Source organism: Osmia bicornis, chromosome 6 (assembly GCF_907164935.1).
Source record: "Osmia bicornis bicornis chromosome 6, iOsmBic2.1, whole genome shotgun sequence".
Lineage (NCBI taxonomy): Eukaryota > Metazoa > Arthropoda > Insecta > Hymenoptera > Megachilidae > Osmia > Osmia bicornis.
The window spans coordinates 2,959,419-2,986,910 of NC_060221.1; the positions used below are offsets into that span (position 1 = coordinate 2,959,419).

A 27,492-nucleotide genomic window follows, 5' to 3' on the forward strand; every position below is an offset into this window, starting at 1 on the left:
ATGGTGGGTGGTTGGGACTAGGTGTTAGGGTGGGTCACAATCGTAGCCACCTCCACGTGGTGTGACCCGGTAATCGGTATCGTCGTCTAAACATTTATCAAATAATAATTTTTAGAAAACGATACCGAGCTGAACGCTACGATTCGCGAAGATAAAGTAGTAACATAAATTATTTCGAGTCAACTTTTTGATTGATCATTATTGCTGATGAATATAACTTTGAAATTAATTACTTTTTTTTATCATGTGACTAATTTGCATTGAAATGTATTATTTTAAAAGAAAAATGATAAATTAGGAATAGAGGCCCGTACACCCCTTTGGTTAAGGAACATAGGTACAGATATGCAATATATTTGTTCGATCGTATAATTTTATTTCGAAACATCGAGTTCCCTGACGTCTAAGTGTCTGCAATGCTGATACCAATGACAAAATGATCGTTAAGTTATTATTATCGACGATTTGTTAAGCATTATTAATAATTAGGGCCAAGCTGCATCAGCGTTTCTTTTCTCCAAGTCTTGTGTTTTCTCACGGTGAGTCTTCTCATCGATTCATATCAATCGGTAATCGATACTTTTTAACAAAACGAATTGCGGATCTAACTGGGCGCATACATTGACAACATCCATTGATCTAAAAATGTTTTTTTTTTTTTCTTGGCAATTGGGAGTAGGAAAGGGAAGTAGGAAGATATGAAGAACGCGAGCCCTCAATTTATTCTTCTTTTTCTTTTTTTCTTTCTTTCTTGGTTCGCTTCTTTTCATTCGCACATTCAATCAAGTAATTCGTTCTTCTCACAAAGAACACACTTTCTTATTTACTCTTTACGATCTTATTCTTCTGATATGTTCTCGGCCACACACATGCATACACAACGTTCATACTTATTTTTCTTGTCCTTTGGCACAAAGTTATCCGGCACTCTGTTTAGCGGTGACTAGCAACGGGTACCTTCTTCACCGTTGCCAGAACAATACCGGTATGAAGAGAAACATCGACAAACAGTGCGATAATTTCTTGTTACATCCAAACGATCCTCTCACGTTGTTACTTGCACCTGAACTTTGTGCAGCCTCGGCTAAACCTGAACAGTAAAAACAACTTGTTTCATTTCCTTTCTATTCCGACTGTAATTAGCAGAATCGTATAACTATCTTGACCACCTTAATTATTTCCAATAAAAATTGCATGGTTTCAAGGGATTTGCAAAGTAACCACTTTAAGATTATTTTTTCGCTAATTAATTATGCAAAATTAATGACTCACCACCGATAATGGATACGTGATCTTTTCCACGCGATGATCTGTCAGAGCTAATTTTAATTTCTGAAACGAAACGATATATATTATTTATCTTAGAATTTTCCTTTCCTCCATTTATTTCTAAAATGTAAAATGCTTACCGTATAGTCTCAAAGTGCCATCAGCTTTACCAAGACTGTTCGTCGAGACGCATTTATAACTCCCCACGTCCTGTTCCGTGAATCCTTTGATTAACAGCCACATCAAAACTTTATACCCGGATCGTTCTTCCCGCACGTTGTACTTGAGTCTGTATTATTCAATAAGATTTGTTAATTATCGGCAAATATTGATAATATTCGAATGGAAGAAAAAGACATAACCTTACCCCTCGAGCAACATTTCATCTTCCGCTCCTCGTCGATTTTTTACCCAATAATTAATTGTATTCGGAAATGCCTCCACGTAACATTCCAGCTGCACATCCGTTCCCAAGGGTGCTCCCAATAACTGATTAGGCGCTTTGACCACGGGTGCAACTATTCGAGTAATTGCACATTAATTAGTATGAAATAGAATCGAAAAGAAATTAAAATTGATATCTAATTTTCTCAAAAGATCTGCTTAGAACATCAAATTTTCAGATATAATCTATATTAATGAATCATTAGTATTATGTATATTTGCTCTAATATTATAGCTGATTATTTTAAGAAAAAATCAAATAATCAATTTAAAATAGACATAATGTATTCTGTGTTAATACCCTATTATCAGCATTCGAATAACAGTACGAAATTGTAAAATCTATATCACATTATTAACTAATTAATTCTCGGCCGGTATCTATTGTTTTCGAACAATTAATACCGGTCTCATTTATGCAAATCCTTCGGTATTAACCCATATTATTCCATACTCAAACAAATGTTTATCACAAGGATATATGAAATTCATCGATTATTACGATACTAAAACTAGAGCGTTTTTGTAGCTTCGTTCGTGAAACATAAGCAATTAAAAATTGGGTGATCAGAATGATCCGTCTCGTGACTACGGAACTTGTTGTTACGTCAGCGACGGTAGGGTCGTCTTTTGTCAGTGGCGAAAGCCTTTCTACCGGATACAATCAGGGATTAGGATGAAAACGAGCTTACAATTCACAGCGAGTGTCACTCGCTTGCTAACGGCAGGCGGCACGTCGTTGCTGGCGATGCACAGATACGCTCCCATTTGTCTCCTCTCAACACGATGGAATTGCAGCAGAGAACCATTGTAGCTTTCGTGCCTCTCGAACGTGCTACCACCTGCGCACAAAGAAAAACATTTTTCCCTCTGCATCGCATAATTTTATAAACGAATGTATCTTAAATCATGAGTCCAGAATCGAGGGAATCGTAAAAAAAAAGAAAATTGATTATAGAAACAATACAGGAAATCGGCAAACAGTAAGTCGCGATGTCAGAAAGGAAAGATTACGAACGGAAAGTCGCGAAATGGAAGGAACATTATTTCTCGGTATAAGATGTTACAAGTTGCCAGAGTGAAACTCCGATCTAAACGATTCCCAGATAGAACTTTTAACCGGGTCGAAACCGCAGACTAATGCATCCGAGCGAAGAAACTATCTTGAAAGTGGAGTAGGAAAACGGAAGCGTGTTGCACGGTAGAGAAGGGTAGACGGTTTAAAGAGAGGTAGAAAATCGAAACACACAGCGCCGTAAGGCGAAAGAAGAGACGAGAAGATATATGCTTAATTCACTACTTAGGTAGCTAACGAGTTCCTTAAGTGAGCGAACGCTAACGAGTTTGCAAAGCTCGTAAGAAAAGCATCATTGTCAGATAGAGGAGCGACACGAGTTGTAGGCGAACGGTGGTTTTATGTATCTACAACGAAAGTAACAATACAAACGAACAAATTTCATTTTCCCTCTTTTCTTCTTTCTATTTCAATCGAGAGAATAATTGTTGCAACACTATCGTTTACTGACAATTTCTTTGTCTTTCTAAAACAAAATGGAAATTATTTTATTACTTCAAAGAGATTGTCTTCTTATTTGAGTGCTCAGTTAAATTCTCGCTAACTATCACGTAATAAAGAAGATCGTCTACAGTGAAAAAGACAAATACGATGGAGTTTCGAAGCGTTCAGCCGCATTTAAAGAGAGGTGGGAGACAGTGCAACTACATCGACCAAAGTTTTGCCAACTCGAGCCTCCTACACGAGAAACTACCACGTGCTTTCACCCTTTCAACTTGTGCACGTGTATGTGTGCAAACGATCTTACACGTAAACGCACACCATTGTCTGAGCTTACAAGTGTGCGAGCCTTGGTGGTTCGTTTTACGATCTCTACACCGTATGTACTTACACGATTCCGAAGTTCCACTAGGAACGCGTGTGCACCGTACAAGACACTATGAAGGGGATTATCATCCCTCTGTTTCTTTACACGCACACCCGATGTTCCTGTCTTCGAGTTCAAGAAGTGAAACTTGTTTCAACGAGCTGCCTCGTTATATCTACTCGACTATCTTCTTACGTTCAATCTGTGTGTTCGCGTTGAAAATTTCGCGGCATTTCACTTTGCGATATTACCAGCGAACCGAGCAAAGCCATCCTTATTATCCGTGTCGTACAAAAAGGACAGATAGAACGGTATTTTTACTAATTTTCTGCATTTCTGCAGAAAGATATTATGAAATTATCATCGTAGGAATATTAATTCTAAGATTCAAGTTTCTTTTTTAACTAATTCATTAAATAAATTATCGAAGAATTTGTCAGTAACTTGACTTAAGATGGCATAAATGGTTTAGTTTCGAACGGAAAATTTATACCAAGTTACGGCAGTAAATCAGGTATACATTAGTATGTATATAATCGTGGTCTTACGTGCACCTTCATACATATAATCATATTATTCGAGTAAGTCCTCCTTTTCGTACGAGGGAGGACTTCGACGTAACTAGGTTATTAGTGCCACCTAATTACCCTATTAATATCGAACTAATGTACAGTCACATGGCGGTGAATAGCGAATATCCTTTGGTACTTACGGCACCGAACCGTCTGCTAGTTAAACTTCGAACTACATGAATACTATCATGAAGTAATTAACACAGTACCGAACAAATAATGCATGCAAATTAACACTTATCCACTTAAATCCCATGCATCTTCTGAACCAGCGACGGGTGTAATTGTAAAAATAAAAAGGAAAAATGATATTAAACGATCGGTTTCGATATTAATAGGGCAAAGTATACCGCAAACAAACGATTCGATATGACAAAAAGAACCAAGTTCAACGCAACACAATTTATATTTTACTATTGATATTAGCGGCATAAAGCAGGATAACGATTGCCGGTTATAAGCAATGTAATAAAGCTCAGTCTTTATCGCGAATAAAGCAGAAGAAGGAACAACAGAAAGGCGAACAAAGGAAGTAATGGGTAGCAAACGAAATTAAACCTTCGTCGTTTCTCTGCTCTTTTTTTTTTTTCTTTCTACGGAAAGAAGTCTGTCCGCGAAGGTATCCATGAGTTTTATAGTGTCATTATGTACCGGCAGAAGAGGCCCTTATGAGAATGGGTTCTCCGTCTTCCCTTCGCCAGGACACTCTTGGGGTTGGTCTTCCGGTTGCGCTGCAGCTTAGAGTTGCATTGTCCCCTTCCGAAACTGCCAAGTCCGCACTAGTATCACCTCCATAAACGATATCCGGTGGTACTGTTTCACAGAAATGAAAAATAATTATTGCTTCGATAATTAATCATCCTTTCAGAATTTCTATTTTTCAATCATTATTCGGTGTTTCGAAATTCAGACAAAATGTGATCCATCGTTGGAGGGAAAAAGTGTTAATTCTGTAAGGCAAGAATTAAGTAAAAGTTTATAGTTGGCAAAGGACGTAAAGTTTTTAAAAGAACCTTCTATAAGCGGTGCTTTGACAAGGGAAACTCTACGGGACAGGTGGCTTTTAATGTTTGCTTAGTATAATTAGAGTCGATTTAGGATCGTAGTAAAAAGTTAGAAACCGAGGAAGAAATTACAAATGTTTTTAAAACGGTAAGAAGATAATTATTATCTTTCCTAAGTACACTCTTCGTATTTAATCTTCGTAAAGAAATTCATGACTTACGAAAGTTTACTAGAAGACTTTTTGTTATATCTAGTCAGCAATTATGTGAAAAAAATGATATCGAAAATATTTTCTCGAACGAGAAAAGTTGCGTTAACAAAGTTCGACGAGTTCTCCGCGAAGTAACGATTGGTAATAAGGTGAAAAAGTTTTTTCGTTGCTTTAAAGTATCGAAGGATCACGAAAAAAAAAGAAAAGTAAAATATACGTAGCAAAGAATAATTTAATGAATAACCACGATATAACTTCCGGACGAAAGTTTCTTTCGTACTTTACACGTTATCTCGGTCACGGAAGTTTTAATGTCGTAGCAATTTAAATTACGCCCGCGTTTGAACAGAAAGATTAAACGTCCGATTACTATATGACTATATTAACCCTCTGTCACTTCGGGGAACTAACATTCATTACAGTCTACGACTAACTACGATATATTTCATCGGCGACACCGTGCACATATACAATTTCTATCGATTTAAACTCTACGCTATTGTATTGCGTGAGAAATTATGGAAACGGCTTGCACCCTCGTCGATAACCCTTCATCAAATTAACATCGTTGATTTAGTCGATTACATCGGTCGAATTTATTGAAAGCAATCGTGATATCGTGTTTCTAGAAATTTTCTAAATTAACAAAATTTAACTCTTTGATGCTTGTGAGAAAAAGAAATTCAATTTCTTACCAAGAATATCCAGACATCCTAATTCGGATATCATCGGGCTGGTGTTAATTTGACACATGTAACAATCTCTATCCGATTCCTTTAACTGACGAATGTGTAGCCGCCACGTGCCGTTGACGACTTCCTCCGTGGGTTGGCTGCTTCCTGTCACACCGAAGGCGTTTGCGGATGCCACGCCGGACCCGGAACTTCCGCCGGTTTCGTACGAGACCGCGATACGTGCATTGTGCGTTACCGTTCTCGTGTGAACCGACAGAATCGTGTGGTCCGAAGCACGTAGCCATCCAACCTGGAAGGACCCATTGTCATTTTCCTATTTCCATTCTAACGCGTGATCGTAAATCAATTTCTAATCAATTCTAATCAATTTATAGAAGCAGAAAAATTCTTATCCTCTTTTCATCGGTCGAATAAAAATTTCTCTCAGCCGGTTATTGAAATAAAACAACGTTCATAAGTTTGGATAGTATTTTCTGTTAGAAAACGATCTTCGGAAACTATTTGGTACGAACGGGGGAGCCGGGCTTATCTTAATCCATCCCTGCCTGCCAAGCTGCCTTGAGTGGCTTTCTATAGACCGAATATTTCATCTAGCCGGATACTTTAAGGGTGGAATCTGTCGCCAGAGAAAATGTGTCTCCTCCATCTCTACTTACTCTCCAATTCTTTCCCCCCTTTCTCATTCTCTCTGATCACGCTCTATCCTTTTCTTTATACTTTCTATACCTTCACGCCTTTTATCCTTCTCCTTTGGAATATCGAAATTTTGATCGGAAAACTTATTAAATATAGCCAAAGTCGGGTGGGGGAGGACGACTCACGGTCAGATTAGAGCGAAGAAGAATTTTTCATAAATATCTTCTGAATTGTCAGTGGAGGATAAGGATGGTCTTTTTTCTTTTCCATAGAGATTGAAAGTTTATCCGAATAAATTGGTATTCGAAGTTTTAAAAGATTATATCGAATCGACATTGCAAAAAAGGGTGGTATATAAATTGAGGTTTTTTTTTTCAAAATTCACGTCAGCTTTTTATTTTCCATGTAATTACCTTGTATTTTCCAATGTTGCGAACACTGCAAGAGAAAACAACTTCGCGACCAATTGCAGCCGTTTGGTTTCCAACCGGTGCAACCACCACGGGACCGCTAGAAGTGCTTGTGTCTGAAATAAAAAATAACAAAATGGTATTTAATCATCGACAGTGCCATTTCTCGCGATCTCATCGAATCGTGTCAGGCTTTCAGTGTTTCGAAATAGGCCATTCGATGCGATTCGTGTAGAATGTAAATGAAACGTGACGGGAACTTAAGGGATGACCCAATATTTTGTACGTACAGTTGAGCGAAGAACGAAAAGTGAAAGGTTAAAAAAAAGAAATGGAAAAAGAGGGAGGCGGTAGGAACATTAGTTTATTAAAGCCCAGTAAATCGCTGCATCGACAGATTCCTGTCTTTTCGCAACGAGAGCAAATATTTCACGAGCGTTAACGGGACAGCACGACATTACTCTTGTCTCGTACGTTTCGAGCCGAGATTTTTCTGTTCTCTACGCGGTATCTTCATTTTCTATGTGTCTCTATATCCTCTTGCGCATTCACGTCCCGACCATTTCTTTTCCACTTCCCGGCGAACAACCCTCGTGTGTTCTCTTTCAATCTTCCCTTTAGCAATTGAACGCGAACAAACATTGCGATATTCGAATTGCTTGCAACAAATGTTAACCATGTTTTTCTTCCTCTAATTTTTATGAAACTTTGAATAAAAAAAGAAATATTTGAAATGATTACCCCTTTCAATATGGTTTGTAGAGATCGCTGATCGAGAGGATTCGGTAAATTGTGAAAGTGCTGAAATTGCAGACGTTTAGGGATGATGGAGGATTCAGACAGTGAAACGATACGATGCATTCGTCTTTTTTTTTTTTCCTTCGATGTCGTTTTACTTTGGTCGGAATACCTTCTGTTTTCACAGGCGTTCTCATTTATGCGGCTTTCTGGCCCACCCCGCTCTTTTCCTGTCCGCTCCATCCCTTCTATTTTCTTCCTTTTCGCCAGACGAGCACCATCTTTCACGTCTTATTTTTTTTCATCCACTGTTACCCTTTTCTCGTACTTCTTCGCCGGTTTTCTTCGGATAGCAAAAGGACCACTCTCGACGTAAGTAATATCTAAATTGCTTCCACCGTTTCAATTTCTCTCCTTTCTTTTCTTTCTTATTCCTTTTTGTCGACACGACAGATCGAAATAAATTAGAAGAAAATGTTGCGGAATCAAGCAATTCAAGCATAAAAGCGTAGTACACCTTACTTCGTTTTTTTTTTTTCTTTTCTTCGTTTCGTCCATAAAGATTTCCTCAGATTGTTGTCGTTTCAATCTTCCTCACCGACTTCCTCTTTCAAGTATCTTTCGAGTGATTCTTATGATAAAATGAAGGAAATTTCATTTCACTGTTTTATCTGACACGATAAACGATTTAACAAACTGTTAAATTTATTCAGATTTCCAATGAATGACTAACGATAAGGAAACATTTGATGAAAATGACTATATGAACGTTTCATCGATACTGTTCGCTGAAGCGAACAATAGATGAACTAATTTTCAACTTAGTATTGTCTATTAGAGAAACAATAGCCATAGAAATATCCAACGTGACCATTTTCATTTATATACACTATCGGTATTCATTAAAATGTTTCTGAATTATTTGTTACAATATTCACAGCATTACACGACAATAGTAAAGTTTCTTTTAATAAATCAAAAACTACCTACCATCTATAGTAATGGTACGGTGAGCATATCCATAGCATTTGTCGACTCACCCTGTATATATTTTTTCTTTACAAGAATACACTTTTATCTTACGTAAATTCGGTCAAATGTGTTACAGGTATTATACAGGGTTATCGTGTCGATGGAAACTGGGCCAAACGTTTCGCGTCGTCGATTTTCATAATGATATTGCAATTAACTTCGGTCTCTTGACAACAGATATACTATAAGTATTTCACGCGGCCCTCTTTAACCCTCTGGGAAGATATGGTCGTTGTTATTCTAGACGTATATTTATCCACAAGACATTTTCTCTGACACACTTGAACAGATCAAATAATAATATACCTTCCCCGTTTCTTCTTCTTCTACTTTTTCCTGTTTCACCTGCTGCCGTATAACCGAAGAAAAATAATCAATCATCCCCTCGACGTTTCGCAATTTTCACCTTTCGATCATTCCTACCTCTTCGTCCCCCCACCCTTTAGATCATCTCGTTTCTTGCTAAAAGTACCGTGAAACAAACTCCGTTCAAAGAATTAATGTTCTTTTCCAAGGGTTGTACACGATGCAGGGTAACAAAGATACGATATAACAAAATTAATTATTTTTTCATTTAACTAATTATCAAGGAGTAATTTATGAGGTACGAAATAAGCTTTCGTTGATGGTTTCAAAAAAGTGCTTTGATAGCTTGAGGGCTAATCATCGATACAACCCCCTGGTACCCATCACGCGTTTCAACCCCTTGCTTCTTTTTCTTTGTTTTTTTTTTTTTTGAAACGCGAAGGAAGAATAAGAAGGAGGGACACTCGTACGATAGCTGCTGACTAAGAAGGAAAGGATGAGAAAACGGGGATGACACGAGAGAGGGTGAGAAAGGTTCAGGTCGGTGGAGCAGAAGGAAATCCCCTTCCGGGAATTCCTTGTTTCCGACCTCGATCGATTTTTTCCCTCGCGAGCTGCAGCCTGCCGTAGCTACGTATCTTCTGCTCGAAATGAGATCGGATCTCAAGGTGGAATATGAATATGGGGGTTGTAGAAAACCGAATAGACGATAGATTTCCTGCCCCGTGAAACCTCCGAACAATTAGCTCTAGACGAATCACTTTCCAATCGATGATAGAATGATTCTATTGTATCCGAAGGAAAAGATTCGATAATTTCGATCATTCTTTACGATCGAATTAGAAAAAAATTTAATTGTTTCACGATAAAAGATTCTATTTTATTTAAATGGTATTTCGGTATAATTTTTAAAAAATCACCAGTTTGGAAGACATTTCAGGGAAGTGCAAAAGCACTTTTATTCTATTTCATAGGATTGCATATTTTTCATTGCAACGCGTCAGAAGGGTGAGCGTGCAATTTCGAAACATCAAAAGTCAAACACGATTCGATGACATAAAAGCATCGTAAAATAGCACTTCTACTATGTCAATTTAAACAACAAACTTTGAGCTTCAAATTGATATACCATAAGCGCTGTTTCACAATATTTTTATGTCATGAAATTCATGACGAATAAATCCACCGTCCAATGTCAGATAAAAATTCACTGTTGCATTGATACAATTGATCACACTTGAAATAATCAATTTTTCATAATGGAAGAGATTTATATTAACGAAAGATTCGAGTAATTATCTTTTTAATACGATAGAATCGGTTGAAAAATGTCTGATCTCTTGAGGAAGAATTTTTTTTTTAATTGCTCGACATTGAGTATACGTCATATCCCGTTTCACCTGTTGCCGTCGTTGCAATTCAACAGAGAAAAATTGCGAAAGGGGAGCACGAAGCGAGGCACGCTATCATAGTGAGGGGTAAGGAGGTAAAAAAAAAAAAAAAAACAAAAAGAGAGGAAAAAAATTTAGTCACGTGCCTGTTATGTATGCGTACCAACGATTTCTAGTGTGTTCTGCCAATTTCTGAGTAAATGAGTAAGGGAAGGCGTGACGATTTTAAATACAAGATTCTCTTAAATGAAATCGCTACGTGACAGGATTCACTTGCTCCGTTTTCCCTTGCGAACGGATAATTTTATAGCAGCAACGTTCAGAGGCAAGATCGAAAGCAAAGATCTAAAATCTGATTTGGAAATCTTCTCATCTAACAGAATTTGCTATTACTAAATATACTGGGTATTCCAGTAATCGCAGTACCACTGGGATGGGACTAATTCCTCTTGAGAAAATAAATCAAAAATACTTTCGTTTCGTTTCGTTTTCAATAATTAATAATGATTGCTATTCTCAATTGATATATTCTCAAGAGGAAACAATCCTTTCCTACTGTACCACGATTACTGAGACACCCTGTGCATGCAAATGCGCTTGGAATTTTCGATGGGTTTAAACTATTGTCTTCGTTCAATGAATTCTCATGCAAATGAAACGGAAATAGATTGTTTTGAGAAAGGAACAGGACCAATCTTCCGTGAATACTTCTTAAATAAGGAAATTCGGATATTTCTAAAAAGGACACGTTTCGAACCGGTTCTGACTGTGACATAATTACTTCCATTGATGAGAAATGAAAGAAACTGGTATTGTATTTTCTTTTAATGAAACGATATATAGTTCAGTATCAATAGTTAATAATGGGAAATAAATAAGTCGAAATAACTTTAAAATCGATTAACCACAAACCCGATTAAAGTCGATGTAATATAACCAGGAACGACATCAGATATCGTTAATAGGTATAACAGATATTATTTTTCAATCGATATAGAATTCTGGTTATTCGTTTAATTTATCAATATTCTATACGGTTTTTAGTAGAAGAATTAATTTTAATTGCTTTTACTAAAAGAGCTGAAATTTCATTTCATTCTCATTACCTGCAGTTATATCTTTCTTCATCGATTCATTCTTCAGCATTAGTAGCACCCGGTGTACATAATTAATTATTAACTAAATGAGTATATATTTTTTCATTTGTAGAATGACTATATTCATAACGGTCTCGGTTTTTAATTATTCAGACTACAGATTTTTATGCAAACGTCTGTTTTACAAATTATGAATAATTAATTCCATTTTCTCATACGTCCTCTGTACATATATCTTGCACGGTACGACATAAATATATAAATATCTCCAGTCCGCTAATTACACATCTAATCCTCGAATTTATTTAATAAAACAAAATAGCAGTACAAGGGTAACATTAATTTTTCTGTAAAGAAAATAGCAGACAGCGCAGATGCGATAACTGCATCGTTATATTTGATCAACGAACCGGATAAATTACAAAATATATTTTATCAAACAGAAGGATAGTGAATGAACATAAAAATCCAGCTAATTTTCATGGAACGCGTATACATGTAATTAACGTTAGCTTCCATTGAATTCAGCGTAACTCTTGATTGCGGTTATTATTACGATAACTGTTGTTATCACCATTAGTAGCGTTGTTGCAATTAAGTATTCGTGAAATGCCGGGGAAAAGGAGGCGAAACGAGAATGTGGGAACAAGCGTGCCTCTTTATGGCGTATAAATATTCCGATAAAGGAATGGCAGAAAATGGGTGTCGTGGAAAATTTCAACGTGGATTCAGATTATCTTGCCAATTTTGGAGGATATCAGCGTGAGGGGAACGAACCTACCATGGTCTCGATTGTGAGACTCGAATAAATAGCAGCAGTATAGATTCACCCTTCGGGGTTGAAATGACAACGGCAGGAAGGGAAGAGAATCGCACAAAGGATTTTGTTAGCGCGCACCTGTAGATTCCTCTTTAGACGTGTTTGCCGACTTTCTCGTGCGTACAAAACCGTTCGACAAACTTTCTTGTTTTCAACTTTTATATCATCGTCAGATCTGACGAAAATATACGATAAAAATATTGGCTTGTTTCGGATTCGAATCTCTTCGATAATTTTATCCCATGTCTGATTATATATTGATCTTTCTACTGGGACGATCGATATATTCACTAATAGATTCTCTACGGTTCGAATAAAACGATACTTCAAATAGAAAATATTTAAAATGAAATATTTTAATGTAGTATTCATTTGGCAGTAAAATTAATGCAACTGATTATATTTATTTTAAATTCAAGTACTAGTTGAACGTCTCGACGAATCTATTTATCTGAAATTTATTTTCTAATTCAGGAATATAAAGCGTTTATAAACTTAATGGATTTCCAGGCCACAGTGCCAGTCGTTTGGTGGATAGAAGCAATCTACAGTTAAGAAAGTGCATTGAAACGAGTTCCAAAAAGGGAAAGAGAAAAAAAAAAAATCATTTTGCGATTTTCTCTGAAAGCGATTGGGTTGCGGTTGAATGTAACGCGAGCTGCTGTGCTGTAGTCAAGTGGAACGTTTCGTATGTGCGCGGAAAATAAGAGTTTCTGGAATTGCTGGCTGGTTGGTAAATACAGGGCTAACCCGTAAATAACTTTAACCGTACTAAATAGCATGTTCGCCAAAAGCCACCCACCACCCACCCCCTTTAACTTTTTCGTCTTTTTTTTTTTCACACAAATGAAGTTGTCAGAAATGTTTCCGTTCTCGTTCGTTCGTGACACGTTTCCCCGTGAAATAGTTTCGAAAGTAACGACTTCATCCTCCTTTTAGTTCTTAAAAGCAATAAAGATGTGTCTTTTTTTCCTTTACTGGTACGTAAAAATTTGATTGACTCTCGGAAGAGTGGTAGATTTTTTTCATTTTTTAAGTCGAAAATTTCTATCATTCTGTGATTTGATATAACAAACCTGAAACCCGTCGTTTATTTGCTGTTTAATTGTAAATGTATCAAATATCATGGTAATCAAATTGAAACAGAAATAAAAAGGGAAACAATTGAATATTTACGAAAGGAATATTTATTAACGTCGAATCAATAAATGTTTACAGAAAACCATGGTTACATATTACGTTGCATTATTGCTTCATTGAAACGTTTCAAATATTACAGCCAACTTTGAGAGGGTTTAATTAATTTTTGCGAAAATAAATTATATCGCAATTATTATTTAATTATTTTAACGTTTGATGGGAAATTAATAAAAAGATCCTCGGTCGCTGATTAGTTGGTACAAATTTGCCGAATCTCAATTTGCCTGTTTCATTACAATATGTACATAACCATGGATGCATAGTAGGATAAATTTCCTATAAAGCTGAACTTCAAACTTTGCATAGTGATGAAACGTTTGCGTTCTAGTTAGACTTTTCAGATTCCTTCGTAATTTGCATTTTTTACCTATGTCCTTCCACCCTTTACTTTTTCTTTCTTATTTTTATCTCTTGATATTCTCACAAGCAACATATACCCATACATATGTATCTGCTTTAATTGAAACCAAATACTGAATAAAATTAGAAACAAATATTCGTTCAGTATTTCGTATTCTTAACAAACAAGTACAGTTTCCAAAATATTCAAATATTCTTTTTAGAAATTTTATCAGAATTTTAGGTTCAATATTTCTCTGTCAAAGACATAGATTTTCTTTCTTCTTTATTTTTTTTTTCTCAGAGCCCTAGGGAACAAAATATTCTTATTTTTGAAAATTATTCCTTTTCGTCATGGATAAGTTTGTTGCTTTCAACCGTCGGTATACAAGTTTTCCTGGTATCTAGAATTATTCAGCGTAGTCATTCAGAAGATTTATTTTGCATGTTAATATTTGTCCGCGTTTTCTTCGCTCGGCGAAGGCAACAAGGAGAATTTTATTGGCCCGGTGCCAGCCTTATTTGTAAGCATTGAACCGCAATATCTGCCGTATTCGATGACACGACGAGGGACGAGAAGGAAGTGTTGAGGGTATTCGCGGTGCAAACTTTCCTAATTTCTTGAAACCCTGAAACTTCGTTCGGTTACACGATACTCTTAATTCACTTCCGCGAGTTTAAACATTCCGTCGCATTTAACCGCAGTACCGACCTACGAATTCAATAAACAACTTCTACGCTGCTCCGCTTTGATTTCGCATTTCCTTTCAATCGCATGGATTAATTAAGCCTGAGCACAGAAAATTAATTAAGGGCTGACATTTAGCCAAGCACGTAAAATCTAGACGCTAATTTCAACTACAAATACTTTCAAACTTTAAGAACATCCGGACATTATTACATACTTTTTACCGTCCAATTGTGACCTGTATTCCATCGTCAAAAGTTTAAACTTCAAATTGATATAATATAAGCGTCATTTCCAAATACTTTTATGTCATGAAATCGCGTTAGACTCTTTACGTTTCGAAATCAACTCGACAGAATCCTATCGTTCGCTTCAAGTGACTGCCATTTTTTCCATATTAAAAATATCAACGCAACGTTTATGTAGTCGTGTTCAGGAAAGTCTGAGCTTTAAATTGATGTATCATACGTGCTATATCGTGATACTTTTATGTCATGAAATCTTGTCAGACCGCGAACAGATTAATGCTGCGAAAGAATTTTTCTTCTCCACGTTCGCTACCAAAATTGAACATTTCCAACGATTCTACTTTTAAAAAAAGAAACAAAACTGATATATGCTGCTCGTAAAGGGGTAGTAAGTAGAAGATTCAATAATATCCCGGTGAAATCGATTCGAAAGAAAGTTAAACGTTCTACAGCGGAATAAAATTTTACAAGGAACGTCGACATGTATGTCGTGGGTGGAGAACAAATGTAATACGCTCGCGGTAGTATCACAGATCAACGACCGTAACATCTTTTAATACTCGCGAGGAACGTATGTCTGCGTGCACGCTCGCGTGTGCTTCCTCTTTTTTTTCTTTTTCTTTATATATTCGGCCAGAATTTAATATCCACGAATTTCACCTGTCTCGAAATCCTCGTTCTCTCTCTCTTTTTTTCCACCTCGTCGTCGAACGAGCACTCGAGGTACTCGTAAAACGGATAAAAATCGTGGCACGATACAACACCGGTAAAGCGTTTCCTTTTTTTTCTCCCCTGCCACCCTTCCGATCACGAGAGCCATTAAGCTTTAGCCACTAGACTCTGTCAAGTGTCCGCTAATATAGGCACCGCTAAATCATTCACGCTGCCTGCGTTCGTAAAACAAAAATATGTATATACATCGAGCGTACTCGCAACGTGTCGTCGTTGCCGATGCACCGTAGAAAATAAAAATGTGTTTGCATTGCCAGTAAAACGGCATTTGTTTCGCGATGCTGATTTATACGAGGAACAGAGGCGCGAGGAAATCATACACCGGTTGGTCGGCGAATACAAACGAACAAGTGCCACGCGAAACTATTAATTAACACACGACCAAACCTGTCCAAATGACGGATTACAGATTTCCTCTTTCATATCGCGAGAATTATTAACACTCTGACCGGACCCCAGCTTCGTGCGATCTAGAAGGATTGTAGTTTTATTCGACTTGGCTTTTTCGTTCGCCGTTTCATGACATAAAAGTAACGGCAAATATTGCTTATGGTATATCAATTTTAAGATTAGATTCTAATAAAAATGATGGCATAAATGATTTATCAATGTTTTCAATGCGTATTGTTTTCTTGCCAATTACAGGAGACGAAAATCGATTTCGAGGTACATAAAGTTCAAGCAAAGAATCAGTCATTTTGTATTTATGATATTCGTGAAACATTTATGTCGTAATTTTCTTTAGATTTTAAACTTCACGTTGATATATCGTAAGGATGATTTCGCGATATTTTTATGTCGTGAAATCCCGTGAGATGTAGCCAAAGACAATTTCGTTTGATATGATTTTCGCAAAATAAAGACTGTTTTTTCTTTACTTCTGGAAAAACTCGATATGTCTCTGGAAATAATAAATCTATGGTATTGTACTCTATTAATCAACAAGAGGGGATAGAAAGAAAGGAGGAATAAAAGCAAGTGTAACAGATTTAGTATAAATTGTATGTATAAACACATACACGTTTATATACAATATACACGATGGACGTATAAAATATTTCACGACTGTCAAATAAAAAGCAAAAGCGTTCACCACGGAAAGACGCGTCGTAAAATTCGCATATAAAAAAAAAAGAAGAATATGCACAGAAAAGACGACAATAAAATGCTCGAATATTTCACGAGAAAAATAACTATGCATAGAGAAAATCGAGTATGATTTACAGCATGAATAAAAGTACGATTACAAACGTCGATTGATACCCTCTCTATTTTTATATTTTTGCATATAAAAATTGTTACAAATTTTCTGAAAATATATTTTTACGATACAAACAAATATTAATCAGAATGAAAGCAAATTCTGCTAGGTGGGATGAGTAATTAATAAAAAGTTTCGTCGATTGTGGGAGAAAGAAAGCATGGCTAAAGTGTTTTTTCAAGGGGTCGTAAAGGGTGAAACGACGAGTGAACTTAAAGATATGGAGGAGTGGATGCCAACACCTTAATCTTTCCTACGGGAAAGTTTCTTTCGTCACAAATCTTTCCTTGTACTTCGTCTTACCACCTCCTCGGGGGATACAAGAAATCGCGTGTAAATCAGCAGACACCCGACTTTAACCCTATCCGATTTTCAGCCAAGGTTTATTTTACGAAAGTTCGTCGAAAATGAAATTTTTCCGAACACGTTTGTTCGTCGAATAAAGCGTGTGTAATCGTTGCAGTAGAGAAGTGCAATGTACGATAAGATTCGCCTAATTTGTTCTGAAGGGAATCCTTGACACATCGGAAACTCTATCACGCAGACCAGTTAATGGAGAGTAAGGTTATCCTTTGGGACAAAGGGACTTCTCGTTAGGTTCCTCCTTTAACTGTTTCACTAAACTCTCGTGACGTCTTGAGCTTAAAATCCCGTCGGGCTGCTTGTCACTTCTCTCTACTCTTTCGACTCTGCTCGCTCATTCGTCCTCCTCGCTTCTCTGTTCTTCAGTTCATCACACATTCCACTCTGGTAATTGAGAAATTCTCCGAGTAATCCCTGTTTTAGAAGGATTTCCGTGTCTTCGATGTTCCCCCTTCCCCATCATCGGGATAACTCTATGTTTGACTTAACCTTTCATTGAAAGATCCCACCAGAATCAATTCTTTATCGTTTTCATTCAACCTGCCATTAAGCGAACGAGTCATTCAGTTATCGATGAACTACAATTATTGAAAAATTCATTTCTCCTGTCTTCAAATAATTTGATCCATCTTTACTTTTTAACGAGTTCCATTTAAAGAGGCGAAGCTTCAAATTAATGATATTAATTCGTTTCTCCGCCCGTATGAGAAAATTGTCAAGCAAAGAATTAGATCGGACTTGGTGCGAACATTAAGGGCTTACCACGTAGTAAGTCTCTTGGCTTGTCTCCCTTTTCTTTTTCTTTCTCTCCTGAAACCTCCCTATGTTTCCAATATCTATCCTTCTTCTTTATCGTTCTTGCCTTTCTTTTCATCTGTTTCTCCTTTGTGTGCACGACACGTGCGTGCGCGTGTAGTTAAAGATTGTTCGCCGTCACGAAATCCCGCATTTTCAACACAATCATCCTGCTTTTTAACAGAAAAGAGGAAGATGCCCATTATATCTTCCACAGGAATAAACGCAGGGATCCATCTAAGCTTGTTCCAGAGTCACGGTCTAGTACGAAAGAAGAAGAAGAAGAAGACGTGAAATTAATTTTGATGCTGTCAACTCTCCGCCTGGTTTCCATCGAACGCTCTGAGTTATAATTTAGCATCTTGCCGAGTGCTAAGCGAGTGGATAAGGTCGATGAAAAGCGTGAATCTAGAGTGCAGTATTTTAAATTGACCTGAATTTTCTGTTCCACCGATAGAGCAATTTTCCTTTGATACTTTCATCCGTTTACAAATCAGCAAAGAAGACGGCTGAACCTTTTTACGGTACAAAAAATGTATATTTCCTTCATTATTTTTAAGCTGATAAAGATTAGCTATTAAAGTATCTAAAAGTGAATCTACTAAAGTGGATTTGCATTCCATGTATTTCATTTTGGGATAACTTTTAATCGAAGGAAGATCTAGATAGATCGGAATTATTTGTTCGATCAGGTAGTATTTCGATGCGACTCGCAAGACACACTCGGACGGTTTTAATCGTACTGGAACAGTGCCATGGGCATGCGATCAATCATCGCGGAAAGTTACAATTAGACACGTTGGATCGATGGCTAGTGTAAATTCATATCCGTCACTTTAATTTTAACGATTGCGGTTAAAAGCGTGGTAGCAGGGGCGAATGGGTGAAAATTTTTACAAAGTGTATCTAAAATTTAAGAGACTAGATTGGTAAAAGTAATAAAGCAGCTGTCAGTTAAACGGTCGACGTGTCGAGGACTTCCAAAAATATCAACGAGAACGGAATCTGAATCAGTGGTTGGTGCAATCGAGGCGATGCCGATGGCTGTGAATCGCGGAAGGAGGACGACAGACAACTGTGCCTGATGACAAGAATAAAGAAGAAAAGATGGAAAACGGGAAAGAACGTAGAAAGGCAACCGAATGTTACATCGAACGAGCGAGAGAACAAACGATGGAGAGGAGAAAAAAAAATGGAAGAAGAAAAAGAGGGAGTTCCTCGGGCGAAACATCACGTTCGACCTCACATCGAACCAGAAAATCGTACAGTGTGCAAAACAGCCTCGAACTAATTCTTTTTCTCTTTCTTCTCGCCTCTTATGTTTTCTCTATCTCGTCCCAAATGTATATTGCCGCTCGTTTCACCACACCCCTAGTCTATCAACGAGATACCAAACAGAACGTGGATTATTTTTAGGAGAAATAAATATTCAGGTGTTTTCAATACGTCAGAAAGTCAGAAAAGTAATCTAAAATGACACTTTTTCCATGTATCAATTCGAAACTTGAAGCTTCATAAAAATAACTACGCGAACTTAGAAAAATAAAAATAATTATAGCATGATTGTAGCGGAAGAAAGTAGACAGATATTACCGGTGTTTAGTTGCTGGAAGAAACATTAGAGCAGAAGTTTCGTTATTAAGAAAAGTCCAATGCAAACTGTAAATATGAATTGTTGAAGTTTCCGAAGGGAAACGGGGGGGAACGTTTGCCAAATTTATTTTCGTCGTTCGAAGCAGAGGGTGGACGGTATCCCCGATCGATCTTATTTCTTTTTTTTTTTTCCCCCCTCGGTGAAATTGTACGTTCGACAGTGGTAACTGGAATGTTCATCATTGTTCCCGGTGCCGTTGTGTCCAAAGTTGGAAATGATTCATTAGTAATGGTAGTACCGGTGCGAGGCGGCATCGGGAATTCAATACGTTCCCTGGCAAGTTTTCGATTAAATCAATCGCCGTGAAGTTTCAACTCACGGTATTATTTGAATCTTGCCCGAAGTTTAAATATCCTAAAAGTATTGCGGGCAATTAAGTGTTCCGAAGTTACCGGAACTCCCGAAAAACTAATACGTTTAAATCTTTCATTCCGATACTTTCGATAATTACAATTCCCTTTTTTTAACCTTTGTTTCGAATGAAACTGAACAGTCACCTATTTTTCTATCTATTCTGCGCAGTGTTATTTAGCGAAATCGGAACACTTGACGGGAACTGAAATAGTGGCACCTGATAGCTTTTAATCGTTCAATATTCATTAAAATTTCTCAGGAAATACTTTTAATGTTTTTATTCAATGGCTTATCAGATTATCAATGACATCAATTGATTGCTTGACGAAAGAGAATCATGAAATGTGTATTAAAATTCATTTGTCTGACTTATCGTAAATTATACTACTTAATTTCGCGTTGAACTAAGGGTACTCTATCTTTTCTCTCATTTTCTCTATCCTGAAATAAAAATTATAATTTAATTATACATTTTTATTTCAAAGGATTCTTGCAATTTTTATCCATTTTTTCTTTTATAAATATTTGATTCACATTATCTGGTCAAAGTTTAATAACACTTTTTAAAGTGAAAAATTAAGGCCAATTAGATGCAGGAAAAATAAAGGTGATGCATTTAAAAGGTAGCAGCGTGACGAGTTCTAATTTTCATGATAGTTATTAAATCACGTGACGGGATTAAAAAGTTTTCAGCTGTCGACAAACTCAGGCACATTATCAATTTAAGTTATATAAAAAAAAAAGGGGGGCAGGCAAGGAAATATTGTGATGATGATGCATTTTCTACATGGTTGACAATAGGATTTTGAAACTATGTTGAAGAAGAAGTAGAAGGAAATTTCTTCGAAGGAATTAATAAAGCGAATCTGCTTCCAACCGAAGTATACAGAATGCAAGTTATCTATAACATACAATTCCCTGAACAATGTTCCTTGTATAGTGGCGAATCTTAATACCAAGCGATATTAAATTTCTTCGTCAAGATTCTCATTTAGAATATAATTTTAATTCGCCTACCCATTGTGGCTTGTAAATAATGCTCGATCGAGAGTAAATGGTAAGCTTGAAATTAAAAATTAAAAAGTTATTAATAATTGAAGTCTCGATGCGTTCAAAATATTATTTTAATATCCATTATTATTCTTCATAATTAGAATCTGAATGCGTTCAAAATATTATTCCGAATAGCGTTGGTGGTATGATAGAAAACAGAGTAGAGAAAATTTTTAATTTTCATCTGGAAAAAGAAATCGTCGATAGTAGGATCGAATTTAGCCAAGCGTAAGAAAATAAATTTGACAATCCGTAAGTTTCCTAACTCGTCGGGGACTTAGAAAATTTCTACCATCAAGAGACGCTGAAGTTTTCTTAATAAGGAATCTCGAATTCCAACTGTTTTGGTAAGTAGGTCACGTTGCATGCGATTTCCTGCATACCCTTGCCACCTCCAGCAAGTGGCTTCTGTAATGTGGCAAGGTAAACCACCGCCTTACGGTACAACTTGTTCCTATATGCATGCTACATACATACATGCATAAAAGCACGAGGAAATGTTACCCCTTGTTGAAGACGACTCGAGAAAAAATGCATACCACGTGTCTATGACTGCACCAGCCAAATGAAAAGGAATGCAGCTGTGCTTGGGAAACGAGCGTATACATCACGTTTCAACAGATATGCATGCCATCTCGGATCTCGACATGGCTCAATTAAACATTTTCTATTCGCTCTGACAATGAATGCAACATGTGGTTAGAGATACTCTTCATCAATAATTAACGCCTTTATTACAGCTACTTTTAATTATACGAGTCAATAAACTCGTGGATGGATTCCTTAGAAAATTTAAGCATCCCTCCAATGGATGACATAGACCATCAAATTATTAAAATTAAAATTTCTAATGTAACTTTACGAAATTGTTAGTAATTACAAATTGATTATTGAAATACAAGATTTGTACAGGCTGTATAGTTAACATAGGTATATCTCAGAGGACCTTCCAGTTCAAACAGTGAATGTGGACAATAAGACCCCCTAGTAGAAACTTGAACTTCCACAAACTCTATGTCGTCTTTGAAACAACGAAGTTCAATTTCTACAAAAGCTTGCATGCTTGTTTTACCGGTTAGCTTTTTTATCATTATTTAATAGTGCAATTTTTATCAAATCTTATGTTTCAAATTGACATACCAGAAGTACCATTTTAGAATACTTTTAATCGTCCATTTAATATGAAATAGACGTGTACCTTGTATTTTTGGTAAAATGAGATGTATATAAAATAAGCAGGTGCAGGTGATCCAGATTTGTCGATCTCCTTCTATATTCCACGGAATATGCTCTCTGATATCCAAATACAGAATATAAAGAATGTCGATTCGTATATTGTATCCAGAGAAGAAATGGAAAAAGAGAAGATGGGGTGAGAAAGGTGCTAAAGCGTTACCCTCTGCGAAATACGGTAAACAGTGCTGCATGGGTATGTGTCTTGGTGCTGCGGTAAAAAGTGTAGCGACTGTGAAATGACTTTTTGCCCGTGGGCTCGAAACAGTGAAGGGTTGAATGATCGCCTCTAGGGAGTACATTTTGGATCCTTTTTTTTTTTTTTGGGCACAAGATTGACCTTACACATTAAGAGCAAAAGTTTAGATCGTTCGTTAAACTGAAACGCTTAAACGTGCTATAGATTATGACACGTTCCACTTTGTAATTTTCTACGTTTACTTTCTGATCCTCCCTATTTGCACTTAATTAATAGTTATCTTCGTTAAAACGATTTTCTTACTTTCTGCTTTTGATGTTCTCCCTTCAAATTTATTTCGCTCTACGTTAAGAATATTTTTATGAAATTACGTGTGATTTAAAATTAATTCGTGTAATTAGAATTGAAATTTAATTTAATAAAAGTTTTGGTTATTGATTTATAAAAGGTAGAGAAACGTTATACAAGAGTGACTGGGGTTTTGTTGCTATTGTAAGTAAACGAATGTAAATAGGGACTTTTTTGAAGCTGTCGAACCAGGTGAGCAGCGATAGACATTTACTGATGGCCTGTCAAAAAATTCATTTTCATGTTTTTCACCCGTCAATACGCGTTACCGTATACATTCCATACCCGATTTTCTCACTCGCGAGCCACATGTCGTTCTACAACAAGCAATATTAAACGCTACTTTCTCTCTATATCTCGGAGAAATTGTTAGCTTACGTTTTTATTAAAAATTAACTATTTACGGAGTCGATAAGTATGGTTTCTGTGAACCATTGGTAATATATATACCAAACGAAACGATATTTATTTATCTATCTTAAACTTAAATAGAAAATATCTAAATAATAAAAAATAAAATGAAACTTACCCAGATGAAACGTAGACCGATCATTGTGTCCACTGACGTGTCCCATGCCGTCGATTCCGATGAACATGAAAAAGGATGTTAATAAAACGATCATCGAGATCGTCCTCGAAGGTACAACAGCATGAACTTGCATTCCTGCTTGCCGGTTCATTCAACGATGATCGACTTAAGATAGTAGATTTAAGTAAGAGCGGTGTTGAATCTCGGTAACGTTAAAAGACGATAACGTTATGTTGGTGCAACGTTCAATTATTCGTGCGTCACTTTGTTTCGTAGATTGGTCCTCGATTAGCGCACCTGGTGCCGTTCCGAGCGCCTTCTGCGTGCGAGGCACGTGCTCCGAGCAATTCCCGGCCGAACGATTTCGCTCATCTCTAATTCTTCTTTCTCCTCGGCTTCTCGCAATCTCATTCAGCTATCGTCGATTCCTTTACGAACGCATCGCCGTTACGTGATTAACGATCACACCGGTAGAATCGTGTATATACCTCGGAGCCAGGCATCAAGATAAAGAATCCTGTAGCGAGATGTAATCCCGTCGGATGGTGGTTAAAAGATTTCCTCTTCCATTCCCGTCACGAATCAGCATGGAACAAGGGTACGTGTAAACATTCAAGGTCACTGAACACTTGGAAAAAAAAATCCGTTTCGATTAAAGGAAGGGGGTCCACGACGAGCTCTCCTTTCCGAGGCTGGTCCTGGTCCCTCTGTCCCGGGCCGTAGACTGTCTGCTGCCTGGAAATCCTCGGTGTACGGAGTATGCTCCTGCCTACACCTCCACCTCCACCTCCACCTCCATCGTCCACCTACAACCCCACCTCCAAAGGCAACGCTTCCACCCACCACCGACTCGCCGCCGATAAACTTCCTACAGGTACCCACCGACACCCACCCTCCGCCGCCTGCACCAGCAACCCTAGTCTAACCCGGCTGGCGCTTGCGCCCAACATACTGTGCCCTGATGCCCGGGCACTGCTGCTGCCACTGCTGCTGCCACTGCTGCTGCTACCTCTGCTGCTTTCTCCTACCTTCACAAATCTCTCTCCAACTCCTCCTTCCTCTCCTCACCCTGGATCCACTCTATCCCCGGCTCTCCTCATCCCCAGGCCACCTACACCACTCCACCTCATCCTCTCATTCACCTTTATATGCCTTCTTCCTTCTGTATCTATCTTTCTCGCGCTGTTTTCTCTTCCTATTCCATTCCTCTCGCTTTTCATACGTTCCTTCTCTACCTGTGGATGTCTCTGCTTTACCTATCGCATTTTCATCTTTTTGTTTTCCTTTTTTTTTTTTCTTCTTCTCTCTATCTTTTTCCTTTTCCAAAAGTTTCATAGCTGGAAACCTTCCACGCTCTACGTTTTTCCCTCGGACACATGCTGTCTGAGTTTCTTCTTTCTTTCTTCGTCGGAGATGCTTGGACGAATGCCCTGGACGCATCCCGCTTGCCTGCCCAGACGTGTCCCTGGTACCAGGTAACGAGTTTCGTCCGAGCAAACTTTTCTGGGTATTGTGATCGGTGACTTTGTAAGGGTACGATGTTTGACATCCTCCCTGCTCGGTACATACGCGGATCACCCTTTCATTTCCATAGGAATTTATCTTATTATCGTGCATTCTTTCGTTTCCTTCGTTAAAATCCCTCGTATCAGACATTCGAATATTCCATATAACGTAAGAAAAAGATTTGTTCGATATCAAAAGCTTCACTGTCGCGTAGTCAATCGCATCTATGATGGATAAAGGTTGAATATCGTGGCATATGAAAACTTGCAAACAAATTTTTATTTTAGATTTATAATCCTATGATTTACAATCTTCGATTCAAACGTCACTAGAATGTGTCACGCAATCTCTTGAATTACTCCCGTTTCATCCAACGGTTTTAAATATTAACGTAATCTCCATGGTTAGCCAGTTTTCATTTGATACAGTAATTGATGAACACTTGCCTCTCTCCAGTCTCTGTCACAGCGGTTAGATGGCTTGTTCAGTTTCTAGACACGAGATAACGAGTTTCGTTGCGACAATTCCACGCATCTAAGAAGATCACGGCGTACTACATAGGAAACTACGCTAGGAACACGAAGAAGGAGACGTGGAAGATAGGTCGGAGCAGTCTGAGCTGACGTTATGAGAATACGAGAGGTGGAATTTAGAATGATAGAAGTGATTGTTCCGAAATTACCAGCCACGATCTTTGCCATCGTTAACAGGGTCAAACGATTTTCGATTCGTAAAATGATGTAGGATGTTCTGATTAGGATTGAGAGAAAGAAAAAAAACAAATTAAAATTGTTAGATTCTTCTTTAATACCAAATTTTTCATTTCTACAATTTTGTACAATTTTATAGTATACTTGTATAATCAAATGTTATCAGATTTTTCATTTCGTAAAATTGATTTCACGCTTTCGAAACGAAGAGCATCGATAGTGAACGCTTTCTGTGGACGGACACTGCTCTAAGTAGTATAACTGCGTTACGGGTCAGACCGTGTTTTCGCGTCAAGTGGAAGCTACCGATCAATGACGGTACGCATGAAGGAATACGTAATGTAATCTTCTGATTCTGATATAAATGAAATATTAAACATATGAAACGTGCAACATTCCATTATTGTACGTTACTGGGTTAAAACAAGGTTTTCTTCCATTGTTTTCTTAATTGCAATTAAATTGAAATTCTACCTGGTGCTATGCCACTGGTGTCTCGTTTATTGTCAATTTATATTATTTTTATCTGAGAACATAGAAGCTTCGGTACTTTATATGCCGCGTCTTTTATCTCGTATCAGCGAGCAACCGCTGTTGCACGAATGAAAAGGCAGGCGCCTTATAATGCAAAGGGAAAAAAAAAGAAAGAAAGGAATGTTAAAAAATTAAACTGAGCTAGTATTCCTGTAGTGACATAAGCGCGGAGAATGTTGTACGACAAAAGAAACCATTATCCCATGGAAACCATAGTAATTCCTAATATGTAGTAACATTAATTATAAAATTATTTAACTGAATTTTCTCTTGCGTAAGTTCATAACTGCGCTTCGATCAATAAAACTTTCATTATAATAAATTGTAATACAAATAAAGAATTGATTAAAAACTTAAACTGCATTAAACGAAACTTAATAAACTTATGACATTTTAATTCAGAAGCATACATTTTGGAATGAAAATAATTATTATTTCATCAATAGTCTTAACGCTAAATGGGTGATTCTTTGTTAGAAAGAACAACCAATCAATCAACTTGCAGCTTAACACTGTCCATTAGTAAATATTCCATTTCAAATGTGCCCAGCACCCGATACTGTGCAAAAACTATCAATAATACAAAAAATTAATATATTTTTACTTCGCTATAAAAATGCAATTTATTGTGTTACAGTGGGAATAGGATGGAAAGATTATTCCATGAAGGAACTTTTGTATCCAAAAAATGCTAAATATGTTTCGTGAAAATATAAAGGATTTGAAAAAAATCCTACGTTATTTTCTTCTGTTCGTTGAGAAATAATTCGTTTCAAGAAATAATTTTTATATTAAAACTTCGTGTACACGTTCAGATTGTTGTTCCCTTTGATAAAGCAGATTAACTCCTAACAGTAGCATTAATTGCAAAATACTTTGCAGAATTTCCTTCGTTATAGCCGGGTTCTGTGTACCTCTATAACGTTTGCACTTCGACCAATTGCAAACCTAGTTACGTATTCGCGTAATGCAGTTAAGCATGTAATTAACAAACCAGTAACGGGAAACGTGTGAAAGTAATTAATTGCTGAGGCCGCCTCATGACAAGGAAACAGGCCAATTAACCTTGCCAGTTGCCAGCCAAGGCGAAAGTGTTTAATTTCTAATTATTTCTCATGCGCTTAATACCCGCGTCAATTTTCGATGCCTAGGTGTTAACGAGTTTCGTTAACGACGCGACGTGTCGCGACGCTTCATTCGTTCCTCTCTATTCTCTCAATTACGATATTCACCTTGT

The 27,492-nt window shown here is 37.2% G+C and overlaps 1 protein-coding gene across 1 annotated transcript; it reads right to left on the reverse strand.

Moving 5' to 3' along the window:
- Window positions 1-51: 51 nt before the first annotated feature.
- On the reverse strand, window positions 52-26,585 carry LOC114879885 (lachesin-like). Its single transcript, XM_029195257.2, has 9 exons — window positions 23,506-26,585; window positions 7,129-7,241; window positions 6,080-6,368; window positions 4,820-4,981; window positions 2,406-2,555; window positions 1,637-1,787; window positions 1,410-1,558; window positions 1,273-1,332; window positions 52-1,090 (listed from the first exon to the last, which is right to left on the reverse strand). Exons 1-9 carry the CDS (start codon window positions 23,654-23,656, stop codon window positions 963-965), a joined length of 1,353 nt encoding a protein of 450 aa, XP_029051090.2. The 5' UTR covers window positions 23,657-26,585; the 3' UTR covers window positions 52-962.
- Between the last annotated feature and the right edge of the window lie 907 nt (window positions 26,586-27,492).